Here is a 13,932-nt window from a genome sequence, read left to right as displayed (position 1 = left end):
TGCTGGGTCATATGGTAGTTCTATTTGTAGTTTTTTAAGGAACCTCCATACTGCTCTCCATAGTGGCTGTACCAATTCACATTCCAACCAGCAGTGCAAGAGTGTTCCCTTTTCTCCACACCCTCTCCAGCATTTATTGTTTCTAGATTTTTTGATGATGGCCATTCTGACTGGTGTGAGATGATATCTCATTGTAGTTTTGATTTGCATTTCTCTAATGATTAATGATGTCGAGCATTCTTTCATGTGTTTGTTGGCAGTCTGTATATCTTCTTTGGAGAAATATGGTCACCTTATCTTTGATAAAGGAGGCAGGAATGTACAGTGGAGAAAGGACAGCCTCTTCAATAAGTGGTGCTGGGAAAACTGGACAGGTACATGTAAAAGTATGAGATTAGATCACTCCCTAACACCATACACAAAAATAAACTCAAAATGGATTAAAGACCTAAATGTAAGGCCAGACACTATCAAACTCTTAGAGGAAAACATAGGCAGAACACTCTATGACATAAATCACAGCAAGATCCTTTTTGACCCACCTCCTAGAGAAATGGAAATAAAAACAAAAATAAACAAATGGGACCTAATGAAACTTCAAAGCTTTTGCACAGCAAAGGAAACCATAAAAGACAACCATCAGAATGGGAGAAAATATTTGCAAATGAAGCAACTGACAAAGGATTAATCTCCAAAATTTATAAGCAGCTCATGCAGCTCAATAACAAAAAAACAAACAACCCAATCCAAAAATGGGCAGAAGACCTAAATAGACATTTCTCCTGCATTCTATTTTTATTTATTCATCTTTTTGGTAAATCTTGAGATTGAAGTGAGATGTTCCGTCTGATTACCTTGGTGTGAAGTAGAAGGAGGGAGAACAGAGGAGGGCAATGTGGGCTAGGATGTTTTACTGAGATGTTTCAGATCATTAAAATGCTTTGATAGGATTTGGATTTCCCTTGTCTTCAAAAGCAGAGTGATTTTATAGAGCCATCTAGTGGATAATAAAGCCTTAAGAGCATTAAAGATGGTTTCCACGGCTTGATTTCCTTTTCAGGTCCTGAATGATTTTCGTGTGCCATCTAGTGGCTGGCAATAAACCATCTCTGTCCTTAGGTGCACTTCATGGTTTTTTTCTCCTTAATTTCAAGGACGGTTCATCACCAAGTACACATTCTAAATGCACTTTTAATCAGTTGGTTATAGTGTGTATTTTGTTGATACAAGATTCACAACTTAAAGGTAAAGAGGAAAATTATATAACAGTTTTTTTCAACTCTTGCTAACGCATTAAAAGACAAAATATATAAGTCACCAAGTAGATTGTCTTAAACCTGAAACATTTTTTAGGTCTGAGTAAAGTACGCCTATGTTCTTTTAGGTGTCTAAAAATGCCACAGTGAATTAACTTATACTCTATTTTCTCCATTTTGTATTTTCTAGATTTTCTGGTTTATAAATTAGAAGCACAAGAAACACTAAATAAGGGAAGGGTGAGTTTTTTTTTTTTCTCCCTTAATTTTTTATTTCACGAAACTTGCAAGAGGGGGAAATATGGTCGCAAAACCTTTTACTCTGTTGATCATTAGGATTGAAGGGCTGAAATACATTTCCCTCCTTCCCTCCCTCCCTTCCTCTCTCCTTTCCTTCCTTCCTTGCCAAGAGATTCTCAGAGGAAGACCTAAAAACTGCTCTTTTAAAACCTACCTTCCTTTGTTTATCACATTACTGTGATAGTGATAAATTGGAAATAGCCTTAATGTTCAACCATAAACATAATCTCTTCATAAAGAGATTATTTTTATTCACTTATTTATTCATTTGTAGTCTCTCTTTTCTATAGAATGTGATATTTATTTTAATTTGCCTTTGCAGGACGTTACTGTCACTTGCATAGACATTGCTGGGTAATGTCTGACACGGTACCTGGCCTAGAGTTCCCATGTTCAAAAACATTTGTGGAACGAATGAATACATAAATGATATTGGCAGTTTAAAAAGTTTTTAAGTCCAAATTAACTGGAGAAAAACAAGTTTTTCTCTTACTCTAAGAAAAATATGTAAGCATTGGTTGAATAAAGCATTGGTGTTTTGGGGTATTAAAACTGAGAAGAGTCTGTTCCTTGAATAACTAGGAGGCTGTCAGCTTTCGACTCTTACCTGCTTTTAAAAGCCCTAGCCAGAACTGTGTGTGTTCTGTTGTGCATTTTGTAATGTAATTTATTACAAATTAAAATGACAAAGTGATAAAATAAAATGATAAAGCAAATAAAATGATAAAATGCAGTTCATTTTAGAAGCTGCAAGAATATGAAAGAAAGAAAGAATTGAGGCTGTGCTTGTACCGGTGACGGGTAAAGCAAGGAGTGGGGCACATAAGATAGAACAACACAGCAGCCTGGGGAGAGAAAAGTTTCAGGTGGTTTGTGGTTTGCACACTCACTGGTTATGGTTGCCCAGGGCTGGACTTGTGTGAGGTCCAAATGTGAAGATGCTCCACTGGCACACAGAGACACACTCCTGGAGCGCGTGCTTCAGCCATAGGTGTAGGCTCAAGTTTTGGTCCTGGCTCTGCTACTAAAGGAAGTGTTTGCCCTGGCCTGTTCCTTAGCCTTTCTGTTTCTCCCTCTGTGAGTTGGATTCTAGCTGGGTAAAGTCACGTATGTAGAATTTCTTACCCGCTGAAGCTCGAGGCAGGAAAGTGCCTTTTCTCTCCCTTCCCGGAAAGCCATGCGAAGCTTGTGAGGCCTGGTTTATCTCCTTTTCCCCTTGGAGCACCGGGCACAATATATCAGCCATGTGCGGTGCTGCATCTCAGGACAAGTTCCCCTGTGCCCCTGGCCTCAGTTTTTCTTCTCAATATGAGAGTGGAAGTAAATCACCTTCAAGGGCCCTGTCAAGCTGCTGTTTCATAATTCCATGTCCTGAGTTTTCATTATTAAAGTCTAGCAAACTTAGAGGAATGTGAAAACTTCATTTCTGCTATTAAGTAAAGAGATGGCCTCAGAATTGTCCTGTTTCGAGCTTAGAGTTCATTTTCACTTAACACAAGTGAAATGAGTGAAATCCTTCCATTAAGCCCTTTAAGCTCTGGTTAGCAAAAGAGCCAAATTTGTTATTTTTGTGTTAACTGTTTGCTTTTCAATTTACAGCAAGATTCTAATAGCAGGTACAGCGCGTTGAATGTCCAACATCAGATGTTAAAGGTGAGTAATTTAAAGTTGTTCTTCGTGAGTGAATCAAAGGATTAACTAAGTAACTTAAGTGATCAAGGAAAGTTTACAGAAAGTTGATTTGTGTTGTGATATGGTATATTAAAGTCATTTCTGGCTAAAAGTGATATATAATTATAATGCTCCATCATGTTTATCACCTGATTACAAAGAACATATTTAGCTCATTACACATTTTTTATAAATCAGGCTCTCTGGTCACCTAATTTTTAATTTTGTTCTCTATCTTTTAAGGATTTTTGTTTGCTTTTTAAATCTAATTTCTCAGAGTCGTTTTTCTTAGAGATTTTCTTTTATCTTAGTCACGCTGGAGGCAGTAGAAGTATTAAAATGCTGCCTTCCTGTTACTAATGTGCAATAAGTGTTCTGCCTACCACAGGAGCACACTTTATGTTTAAAGATTCTCCTTCCTTGGTTCTTGGATAAAACTCATTATTGTGTCAGGAAAATTGAAAAAAAGAGAGAGAGAGAGAGAGAGAGAGATGCATTATTTCTGTTCAGGCCAGAAGAGGTGAGCAGCAGACATTATGCCACCCTGCACAGCAGGGAAAAAAACCATGCCACTGTCTTCAGCCCCTACCCCCCAGCTTTTTGTTTGGTGTTGTGTTTTCTCCTATATCAGTAGGGCATATGCTTTTTATTGAAACCGGCATCTTTCCTATTATCAAGAAAGCAATACATGAATTAAAGCAGACCACCCTTTCATATTAAGCATTTGGAGACTGTAGAATTTATCTAGATTGTGATTACAGTGTTATAATCAGGAGTAGTATAAGTAAGAATCATTCTATAAACAGTCGATTTATTACTTCCCCCAAACGGAAAAAAGTCTTTCCCCCCCCCCGCCTTCTTTAAACTGGGTTACCAGGAAGGCTGAAAATCAAAGAAAGGAAATAAAAAATGTTGCTGGGAAAACATTGGATTGAAAGAGGCAGTCTAGAGTATCCATGGAGGGGTAATTTTTTCGTTAGCTTTACCCTGTTTCCACAATAACTTGAGTCCCTGGGAATTTCCCCAAATCCCTTCCTTTTCCATCTCTCATGCAAACTTCCAACTTCTTGTTTTTCCCGTTAATGTTAAAAATTCAGGAGAAAATTATGATCCCATGATCCCAAACTATTCATTTGGAATGGAAGGGAAATGGAAGGGAGCTGCACAAATTCAAAGCAGTCCGAGGAAAACGAAGCCTGCTTCTTCATTTGTGCTGACTTTCTGGCAAGAGAAAGGCTACGCTATTGAGAGACAGATTCTGATATAATTTAGAGAATGTACATCCCTGCTAAAGTTTTCATCTTTGCAGAGTCAACATGAGGAGCTAAAGAAACAGCACAGCGACTTGGAAGAGGAACACCGCAGGCAAGGAGAAGACTTCAGTAGGACATTTAATGACCACAAACAGCGATACCTGCAGCTGCAGCAAGAGAAAGAACAAGAGCTTTCTAAGCTAAAAGGTATTTGGAAACCTAATTAGTCAGTGTGCATGGAAATGAATACTCATATTAACGTCTGAATAGAACAATAGACTTTTGTTTTATTTTGTTTGTTGCTTGCTGATTGATTACCTTACATGTGGTCCTTTACCAGTTACTTCTTACTTCTTTATGAAGTTTCACACTTATCTCTTTGGGTTTGTTTTGGGAAACAGAATAGAATACTTAGTGTTTCTCAACGGGGCACATTGGCCATGTTGGGCAAGACAGTTCTCTTTTTTTAAGTGTGTTCTGAGACATTTAGCATCTCTGACCCCACCCACAAAATGCCGTCAGTGCTCCCCAGTTACAGTGATGCATTTCCAAATCTCCACAGGGGCATAAAGACTCCCCGTTGATCGCTAATAGTAGCTTCAAAAAGCTCAGGCTCTGGAGTCAGACTGCCCTGGTGAATCTTGGCCTCTTCAATGACTAGTTTATATATGACCACAGGCAAGTTGTGTAGCGTAAACCGTCCTCATCTGTAAAAGCGGGATATTCATAAAAAGTATCAACCTTGTAGAGTTGGTATGAGGATTACATTATGCAGAGCACCTAGAACAGTTACTGGTACGTGGTAGACCTTCAATCTGTATTAACCACCACCAGCATCAGCATCAGGTATTTTCATAGTAATGTGGAACAAAATATATCACTTCTGAGTACATGTGAGTTCTGGAAAAGGGCAATAGCATATTCTACAATCACCTATCCAGGTACTAAATAAGTCTGAAGTGTGAGATTTGGTTTAAAAACATACATGGTGCTTGCAGAAACACGGGTGAAATCCTGGTGCTTTGCAAACACACGGGTGAAATCCTGGTGCTTTGCAAAAACACGGGTGAAATCCTGGTGCTTTGCAAAAACACGGGTGAAATCCTGGTGCTTTGCAAAAACACGGGTGAAATCCTGGTGCTTTGCAAAAACATGGGTGAAGAACAATTTCCTGGTTTTATATAAAATGTCATCATAGAAAGAAACCATGTGAAGGGTCCTTTGGATTTTCTATACTTTATTTTTGCAATGTTTTGTCTCGAAGTGTTCCAAAATAATAGGCTAATAACAGTATTCCAAAATAATAGGAATACTTTGTCTGTAAGTATTCCAAAAAGGCACCTGGGAGTTAAATAGGCACTGAGGCAGTTTACAAAGGGTTGAGATGGTCTTGATGGAGCCAGATGTCAGCAGAATGATACCCAAGAGATGTAGACATGTAGGGGCCTTGGCTTGTTGGTGGTGAGCCGGGTGGTGAGGAGTCAGTAAGATAACAAAATAGAGAAAGGAAGAGACTAAACACTGAAAGCCCTTACAAAGATGGTAAAAGGAAGAGAGAACCAGAAGACTCCAGTGCGCAGACAGCACTTGCCACCCTGGGGATGCTACACCTTTGTGTGGTGAAGGAGGACATTTGACTTGTAGGATCCACTGTTCAGCATTTTCAAACCTGAGCCAAGCTGAGGAAATATATTTAATTATATTGATATGAAGGAGATCCATTAAGGAGTGAGAAGTGAAATTTTCTAGGTGTCTGACCTTGGCATGCTTTACATAATTTAGTTCGTTCAATTTTAGTAATAGCCCTAAAAGGCATATTATCTTGTGTCTACTCTATAGTTACTCCTTTCTTTGAAACCAAGTCCATGTATAGTAAAATGTTAACAAGAAATCAGAACCATGGAAAAAACTTGTCTGTGAGTTCTGCATACTCAGATAGTTCAAGCCTGATGGCCTGGAACCCAGAACAAAAGTAGAAATACAGCAAGTGATAGGGCTCTTGTCATCAGAAGACAGAATCTACTAATACCTTGGTGGGTAAGGGAGCGATAGAGAGAGACAGAGATGGAGACAGAGGGCAAGAGAGAGAGAGAACGGTATTTTTGATATCAATTAATTTTTGGAAGAAGTTTCTCAGAGAGACTTAAAACAACTTAATGTGACAGTGCCTTTGATGACACTTTGATAAGTGATTTTCACATCAGCACTTTTGTTTGATTATGGTCCCTGATAGTAAATTAAAGATAGATGCATCATGGTAGACGCGGGTCTGTAGCAGCAAACCTATGACGCGTGTAGTCTGAGTAGTCTTTGGCAGGTTACTATGACACGAGGAGGGAGTTTAGAATTTAGAATATGGATAGCTATGAGCTGATAGCATATATAAACTTAGATGATTATTCTTCCCATTATCGTTATAATAATAGCTGACACTTAACAAATGTTTTCCATGTGCCAGTACTGGGGGAAATTCTTTGTACAGGTATCTTATTTAAGTCTCATAACAACCTGCAAGGTAGGCATTATATTTAGTCTAATTTAACAAGTGAAGAAATTGAGGCCTGCTAAAGTTAGGTAACTTGCTCAGGGTCACACAGCAAAGGCACAGGAGACACCGTCATTAAGGTTATAAACTGAATTCCTTTAAAAGTCAGCCAAGTTCGGGTATTTCAAGTGCATGTGTGCCTGTGTGTAGACTGAGGGCCCATCCAGCCGATGACACACTTGTGGTCCTCTTCAATTGCCACAGTGTCCCGTTTTTGTTTTGTTTTGTTTTGTTTTTTTTGCTGTACGCAGGCCTCTCACTGTTGTGGCCTCTCCCATTGCGGAGCGCAGGCTCAGCGGCCATGGCTCACGGGCCTAGCCGCTCCGCGGTATGTGGGATCTTCCCAGACTGGGGCACGAACCTGCGTCCCCTGCATCGGCAGGCGGACTCTCAACCACTGCGCCACCAGGGAAGCCCCTGCAGTGTCCTGTTTTGACCTTTGAGAAAATCCGGTATGACATGTAGGTGGACAACCCAACCACTGGCCACATTTCCCACCTTGTTCTTGATCTCTCCCCAAACCCAATCACGAAGTCAGTGCCCGGGGATCAAGCAGGGACTCTAGTGGAGTGAAAGTGGACAGAAAGTATGAGGCGGGATGGTGACTGGAACTTGCCTTCTGTGCTGAGGGCCACCCTGGAGACATAAAGTTCTGCCTGCAGCAAGTGGCTGCCACTTTGGGGATTGTTTGCCCAACACAGTGCAGGTCCACACCTGCTGCTGTCCCAGCATAATTCTTAACAGCACCCCTTTCACTCTCAACAGTATCTCCCGTTGGAGATGAGTCATTATGGTCACACAGCCACCATTTAACTTCTGCTGAGTGCTGTCACATGAGAACTGGCCTAATGTTGCCAGAATCTTATTAGACCCAGATTCTGGATTTTTAAATGGTGACAGCTCTTCAAATGTGGAAGACACTATGTGTAGGCCAACACTGCAGGGGCCGAAAACAATGTTTGTGTGTTGTATTTAGCCCAAGCGCTGCCAGTTCATACCATCCAGATACTGAAAATGTGGGAAAATTAGCAAGAGGTTGTTCCCCGAACAGTGGAGCTTGTGGTTCAGGAGGTTTTAAGACTTCACTCTGATTGCTACAGTCTCACATGGTAGCCCTGGAAAGAACTGTCCTATAGCTATTGGAGGGAGAATTTGGATCCGTCAAGAACTCAATGGTGGGAGAAAGAAAATATATTTAGAAGTTTTGAGCAGATGGGGTGTCTCTCTGTCTCTTGTTTATTTCTTGAGTTGCTTTTGTAACTGAAATACCTTTTGGGGACTGTGGAAATTATTCATGCTATGAGAAATGTGGTTTTGCTTTTTGATAGCCCTGTTTTTAATTTGTGAAGAGATCAAGATCTTAGATGACCCCTACCCATTACATTTCATTCCTAAGGGTTTGCTTATTAACAGAAACATTTCATTTTTAGCACAGGACTAATTAACAATCCTTAGCTTCTACGACGTGTAGCTTGTTTAAATGTATTGAAACCACTGAACCAGATTGTATTGGGTTGTCCAGCTGAATCCATGCCACATCCCAAAATGGTATAGGTTTTGTTGATTTGGAATATGGTACTGTCAAAGGTCAAAACGATCCTAGAAAAAGTTATGTGAGGCTTTAGATGTGAAAATAATAGAATCAAGAGCCCAAAAGGCCCAGGGCTTTACGCATGATTTCCCTTTTTCTAAAATAGAATCCGTGTACAATTTGAGAGAAGAGAACAGACAGCTGAGGAGAGCGCATCAGGACATGCACACACAGCTGCAAGATGTCAAGGTAAAAAAAATACCCAGCATTTGACTGTTTAGTGTTTGCCTGCTTTACTTTGTAGAGTGACCTTAAAAGTTGTTCCCTATTTGACATGCTTTACAATGCACACTGCTATTTTGGGCTTTGCATAAACCGGACCAGGCCCAATACTTTTACCACTTCTGTATCATAAGCTAAACGATGGTCTGGAAATCCCAACATTTCCATTAGTACTGAAATGATTCTTTTGCTAGATGGTTCAATCTTAATAAGCTTTTTTTTTTTTTGGCAATACAGAAATACCTTTAATATCTTAAGTGAAAAATAAGTACATGAAGTAGAATTCAGGCTATTATGATAGCTATATACAATTATGTAGAGAAGACCGAAAGGAAACATATAAAATCGTTTGTAACTTATTTAAGGATAGTGGGATTATATATTTCCCCATCTATTTTTCAAATATTCTGCACTGTTGTTATAATGTTTTTATAATAAAAATGTTAATTCAAATATTATTAATAATATTTTTCACTTATTTCCAGTATGGCTGTAATGTTGCAGGTTTGTTAGATTAATAAGCTTTTTATTTACAAAGGTTTATTAATAACAGGTATTTTTCTTTGTGTGTTGATTTCACTGTAAGTGATTGTGATATTTGGGTAGCACATTTTAGATTGTGGAATACATTAATCATAGTCTTCCCTCTACAAAGATTTTGGAACTTAACAAATACTGCACAAACAAACAAACCAGCAAGCAAGCAGCATCTGGGTGCTCATGCCACTGTCTGCCCAAGAGGAGTTTGTCCTAGAATGTTAAAACTCAACCTGTAAAATTCTTTTCTGTGTAGCAACAGCATAAGAATTTACTCTCCGAGCATGAACAACTTGTAGTGACTTTGGAAGACCACAAGAGTGCACTAGCTGCTGCACAGGTTAGAAGGGTAGCGGCCTCTCTGGGTTCTTTTTAAGTCTGCTTAACATTTCTGAATTCCTCTGTGCGTGTAGTCTCTTAAAGGCCAGGCTTCACTGAGTTCCTTAGGACAGAGCTTTCCTGATCCTGAAGATCATGCATGCTTTCAAAACTCGATCAAGAGAATATTAAATAAACCTTTGATTTTTTTTTTTTTTTTTTGCACTGGCAGTGTGGTGCATATTACTTTTTCTACCCTCCTCCAGCCCCTGCATGCAGTAGTCTAATACTTGTTTCAGTCACAGAAATTATCCCACATATGTGGTCTTTTGCCACCGTGTGACCTGTATTGACGCTTGCTATATGATCTGTAGGATTTTATGATGCTAGCTACCTAAATAAATTATTGTCAAGCTCTATATTTTATTCCTCCCTCCCTTGCTCCCAGCTTTACAGCCCGCACACACTGCTTTGGGGACTAGGCTTATGTGTTGTTTGGTCAAATTACAGGAAATAAGAAGAGCTCTCAAGTCAATAGAGAAGGAAAATGAGGGTCGTAAGCTTCATTTGTTCAAAGCCTAGAACAGTCCTCGGCACAAGGCAGGCCCTCAGTAGACACTTACTGAATGAACAAGTGAACAAATACAAGTGTTGGAGAGCTTATTAAAGTAATATCACATTGAGTGTTATACAGCTTTCTAGTCGAAGCAAAGAAATAAGAATGGCTAGTTTAGTTACTATGTCTTCTTAATCACCGGTCTTCACTTTTCTTCTCTTGGAAGAATTAAAAGAAAAGGGCAAAGGAAAACCAACTATCTGTGCTTACCAGGAGACCATGTATTATCTTTTGTCTTTATAAAATTATTAATAGAATCATATGCTGGGCCCTGATTCATCTCAGAGGCTGTAGCATCTGTGTCTCTGGGACCCTTTTTCAAGGCAGTCATTGATTATCTCCCTACAAAACTGTAGCTGTGTGGTAATTTTTTTCCATGGGTATAAATTAAATTGACTTTAGAGGATATTATTACATTCAAAACCTTCTTTATAAAATTTTTACCAATTATTATTTTCTGTGAGGCTGCTTTTCATACTGAAAAATATGACAAACCAATTTGAATATTCTATGTACTATAATAGCCATAAATATTAGACTAAGCAACAATTTGAAAATTCAGAAAAATATAAGTAAAATAGTTCATTTAATGACCAAAGCCAGATTCTGTCGTAAGCATCCTGGGAGTATTGCCGACAAGGTTTTGCAACAGAAAAAATATTTTTATTTAACTTACATATAATTTTCTATTTCTTTCAATAGCTTTTTGGTTCTTTTGAGTGGGGCCTCCAAGTTTCTCCTGCTCTTTTACCTCCGTATTAAAACTTTCCCCAGAGCTGCTCAGAAAACAACTGCTATTTCAGGCATCTACGTCTCTCATGTAAATCATCTTATGAGATTCTGTCTTGACAACCTGATTTTTTTCTTTTTTTTTTTGCGGTACGCGGGCCTCTCACTGTTGTGGCCTCTCCCTTTGCGGAGCACTGGCTCCGGACGCGCAGGCTCAGCGGCCATGGCTCACGGGCCCAGCCGCTCCGCGGCATGCGGGACCTTCCCGGACTGGGGCATGAACCCGTATCCCCTGCATCGGCAGGCAGACTCTCAACCACTGCGCCACCAGGGAAGCCCGACAACCTGATTTTTAAATGGAATAATTAGGGCTTCCCTGGTGGCGCAGTGGTTGAGAGTCCGCCTGCCGATGCAGGGGACGCGGGTTCGTGCCCCGGTCTGGGAGGATCCCACGTGCCGCGGAGCGGCTGGGCCCGTGGGCCGTGGCCGCTGGGCCTGCGCGTCCGGAGCCTGTGCTCCGCGGCGGGAGAGGCCACAACAGTGAGAGGCCCGCATACCGCAAAAAAAAAAAAAAAAAGAAAAAAAAAAATGGAATAATTAAGGGCGGGAGAAAGCAGGAACAGAGTAGAATTTGAGAGTTTACAATTTATCAGGGATTATCATAATGACTTTATGTACAGAATTTTATTTACTATTCACAACCTACTGAGTCATATAATACTGTATCCTTTTTATATCTAAATAAAGTAAGGTCAAAAAGGAGTACTGTAGCTGGCCCCAAATCATTGCCCAGAACCAAGCTGGAAGCTTAGGGACATCAAAGTCACACTTAACTCTTCAGCTGGAATTTGTAGGCCCAGGTAATACAGATAACCTGTATCACAGTTACCTGGGCCTTGCTCCAGACCTATTGAATCATTATTTCTAGGGTGGGGGGTCCAGGAGCCTGCATTTTTAACATGATCCTTCCATAATTTAACATGATTCTTAATGCACGCTAGTATTTGAGAACCACAGCATTGCTGCCTTCAAAGGTTATGTATCTAGGAGGAGGAGAAAGAAAAAAAGACTAGAATATTTATCTTATTAAAAGTATCATTGTGTGGATGTCATCTTTTTTTCTTTGACCTCCAAAGTTGGTTTGCAAATGTTTGGTAGATTTCTGGGCTAAGGGCCATTGTTAGCCGTTTGGCATGCCTTTGTTCAAATGATAAAGAAGCACTCCCCCGAGACAGATTTAGCAAGCAGACTTCTTCACCTCTGTGTGAATTAGAAAAAGGCAGAAAAGGGGTGGGAGAGCACTGTACAGGTGCACAGCTGTGGCCGCAGGAGCACGACTCACCAGCCTCGACTCCCCGTCTGCTGTGCACACTGAGGGCAGCGGCCCTGGCCAGCAGGCTCTTTCTTTCAGAAGAGATTTCTGGGTTCTTTGTGTTCATGGAGTGTGTGTATACACACACAGTATTTCTGTTTTAGGGTTACGGTGTTGGTGCATATGATGAGCTAAGTATAGTCTCTTGGTTTTCCTACTTAAAGTGTTTGATTTTTTCCGTCTTTCTAGCTTCTTGTATTAAAAATATCACACACACACACACACCCTATCACATATACACACGGGTACACACATATGAGTATATGAGTATATTCTAGACCTATGCCTTCATTAGTGCCTTTGTTGCTCTAGAAGAAAAGGACATTCAGAATTGAAGAATAAAAATCCAGCCTCATTTCATGCCTATGCTATTGCTTTCCAAAACTGCAGAGCACAATACAGGAAGCGCTCTGGAGAGGAAGGGACCCTTTGTGAGCACATATTGACTGGAAGAAGGGGGTGGCCTGAGTGATTTTACATGTATATTCAGTTACTTATTTGAAGCCTATGGTTCTTTTCTGCTGAAAAGTATTACTCAGACCATATTGGTAAAAGATAATCTGCACTTATATTTACATAATTGTGCAATTTTAAAATAGAGTTTAATGTCATAAAACTGATTGCATAGCTGTCTTACTTTTAATAATGATATTTAGACTAGAAATTTATATATAAAAATCCTGACTTAGTTTAATGTAGCACGGGAAACTAACATCTGTCTTAGATACTTTTTCTCTGTTCCCTTTAACTCTAATTTGCATGTGCTTATAAATGGTTGAGCATGTCCAAGTAAGTATAGCTAATGCATGGAAACAGTCTGCGTATTCTTCCTTTCTTGCATTTAGGTATAATATTTTTGTCCAGTCTTCCAGTGAACCATCTATGAATGATATCCTTTTCCCTCCTCAAATTGTGCAATTTGCATCCAATTGTGCAATTTGTATGCAGACTCAAGTTGCAGAATATAAACAACTGAAAGACACTCTGAATAGGATTCCAAGCTTTCGAAAACCAGAACAAACAGAGCAGCAGAATATTACCCAGGTGGCACATTCTCCACAAGGTGACAGCGCAACAAGGGACAAGTTACCTGGAGAGCCTCGGGAGGTAAGAGGCATGAACTGGTCATCTGTGGTCAGGTCGCTTTCCCTGTCAAGCTGTCCTCAGGTGAACTGCTCTAAATATTGCCAGCTCTAACTGCAGAACACCGGTTCTCACATTTTAGCATATATCAGAGTCCCTAGCAGGGCTGTTAAAACAGGAATAACTGGGCCCCAGCCCACAGTTTACAGTTCAGTGAATTTGGGGTGAGGCCTGAGGATTTGCATTTCTAGCTGATTTCGCTGGGCTGGGGATGCACACTTTGAGAACTGCTGTTCTGTTTCCTGGAAAAGACTGAACTAGTTTTGTCTTTCTTCATGTGGGTATATTTGTTTGAAAGGAGCTGTCATGTCTGAATATTTTAGGGGTTTTTTTTGGGGGGGGGTAGAGTGAGAAGGTTAAATGATCATGAGGATATTAT

The 13,932-nt window shown here is 40.0% G+C and overlaps 1 protein-coding gene across 4 annotated transcripts in view; it reads left to right on the top strand.

Annotated features, from left to right (window-relative positions):
• GOLIM4 (golgi integral membrane protein 4) overlaps nucleotides 1-13,932 on the top strand; it is an 80,635-nt gene that overhangs the window by 44,444 nt on the left and 22,259 nt on the right. For 2 of the 4 annotated variants that reach the window (XM_082655477.1, XM_082655476.1), the window contains exons 3-8: nucleotides 1,447-1,496; nucleotides 3,156-3,209; nucleotides 4,537-4,687; nucleotides 8,723-8,805; nucleotides 9,632-9,715; nucleotides 13,359-13,517. In XM_082655477.1, coding sequence (XP_082511603.1) covers nucleotides 1,447-1,496; nucleotides 3,156-3,209; nucleotides 4,537-4,687; nucleotides 8,723-8,805; nucleotides 9,632-9,715; nucleotides 13,359-13,517 — 581 coding nt within the window. The remainder of the gene's footprint in view (nucleotides 1-1,446; nucleotides 1,497-3,155; nucleotides 3,210-4,536; nucleotides 4,688-8,722; nucleotides 8,806-9,631; nucleotides 9,716-13,358; nucleotides 13,518-13,932) is intronic. The other 2 variants (XM_082655479.1, XM_082655478.1) reach the window with 1 other exon arrangement.

Source organism: Grampus griseus (assembly GCF_964374135.1).
Source record: "Grampus griseus genome assembly, chromosome: 5".
In the NCBI taxonomy this organism is placed as follows: Eukaryota; Metazoa; Chordata; class Mammalia; order Artiodactyla; family Delphinidae; genus Grampus; species Grampus griseus.
The sequence above is the reverse complement of the archived record's forward strand: the minus strand, read 5'-3'. Positions and strand labels throughout refer to the sequence as shown.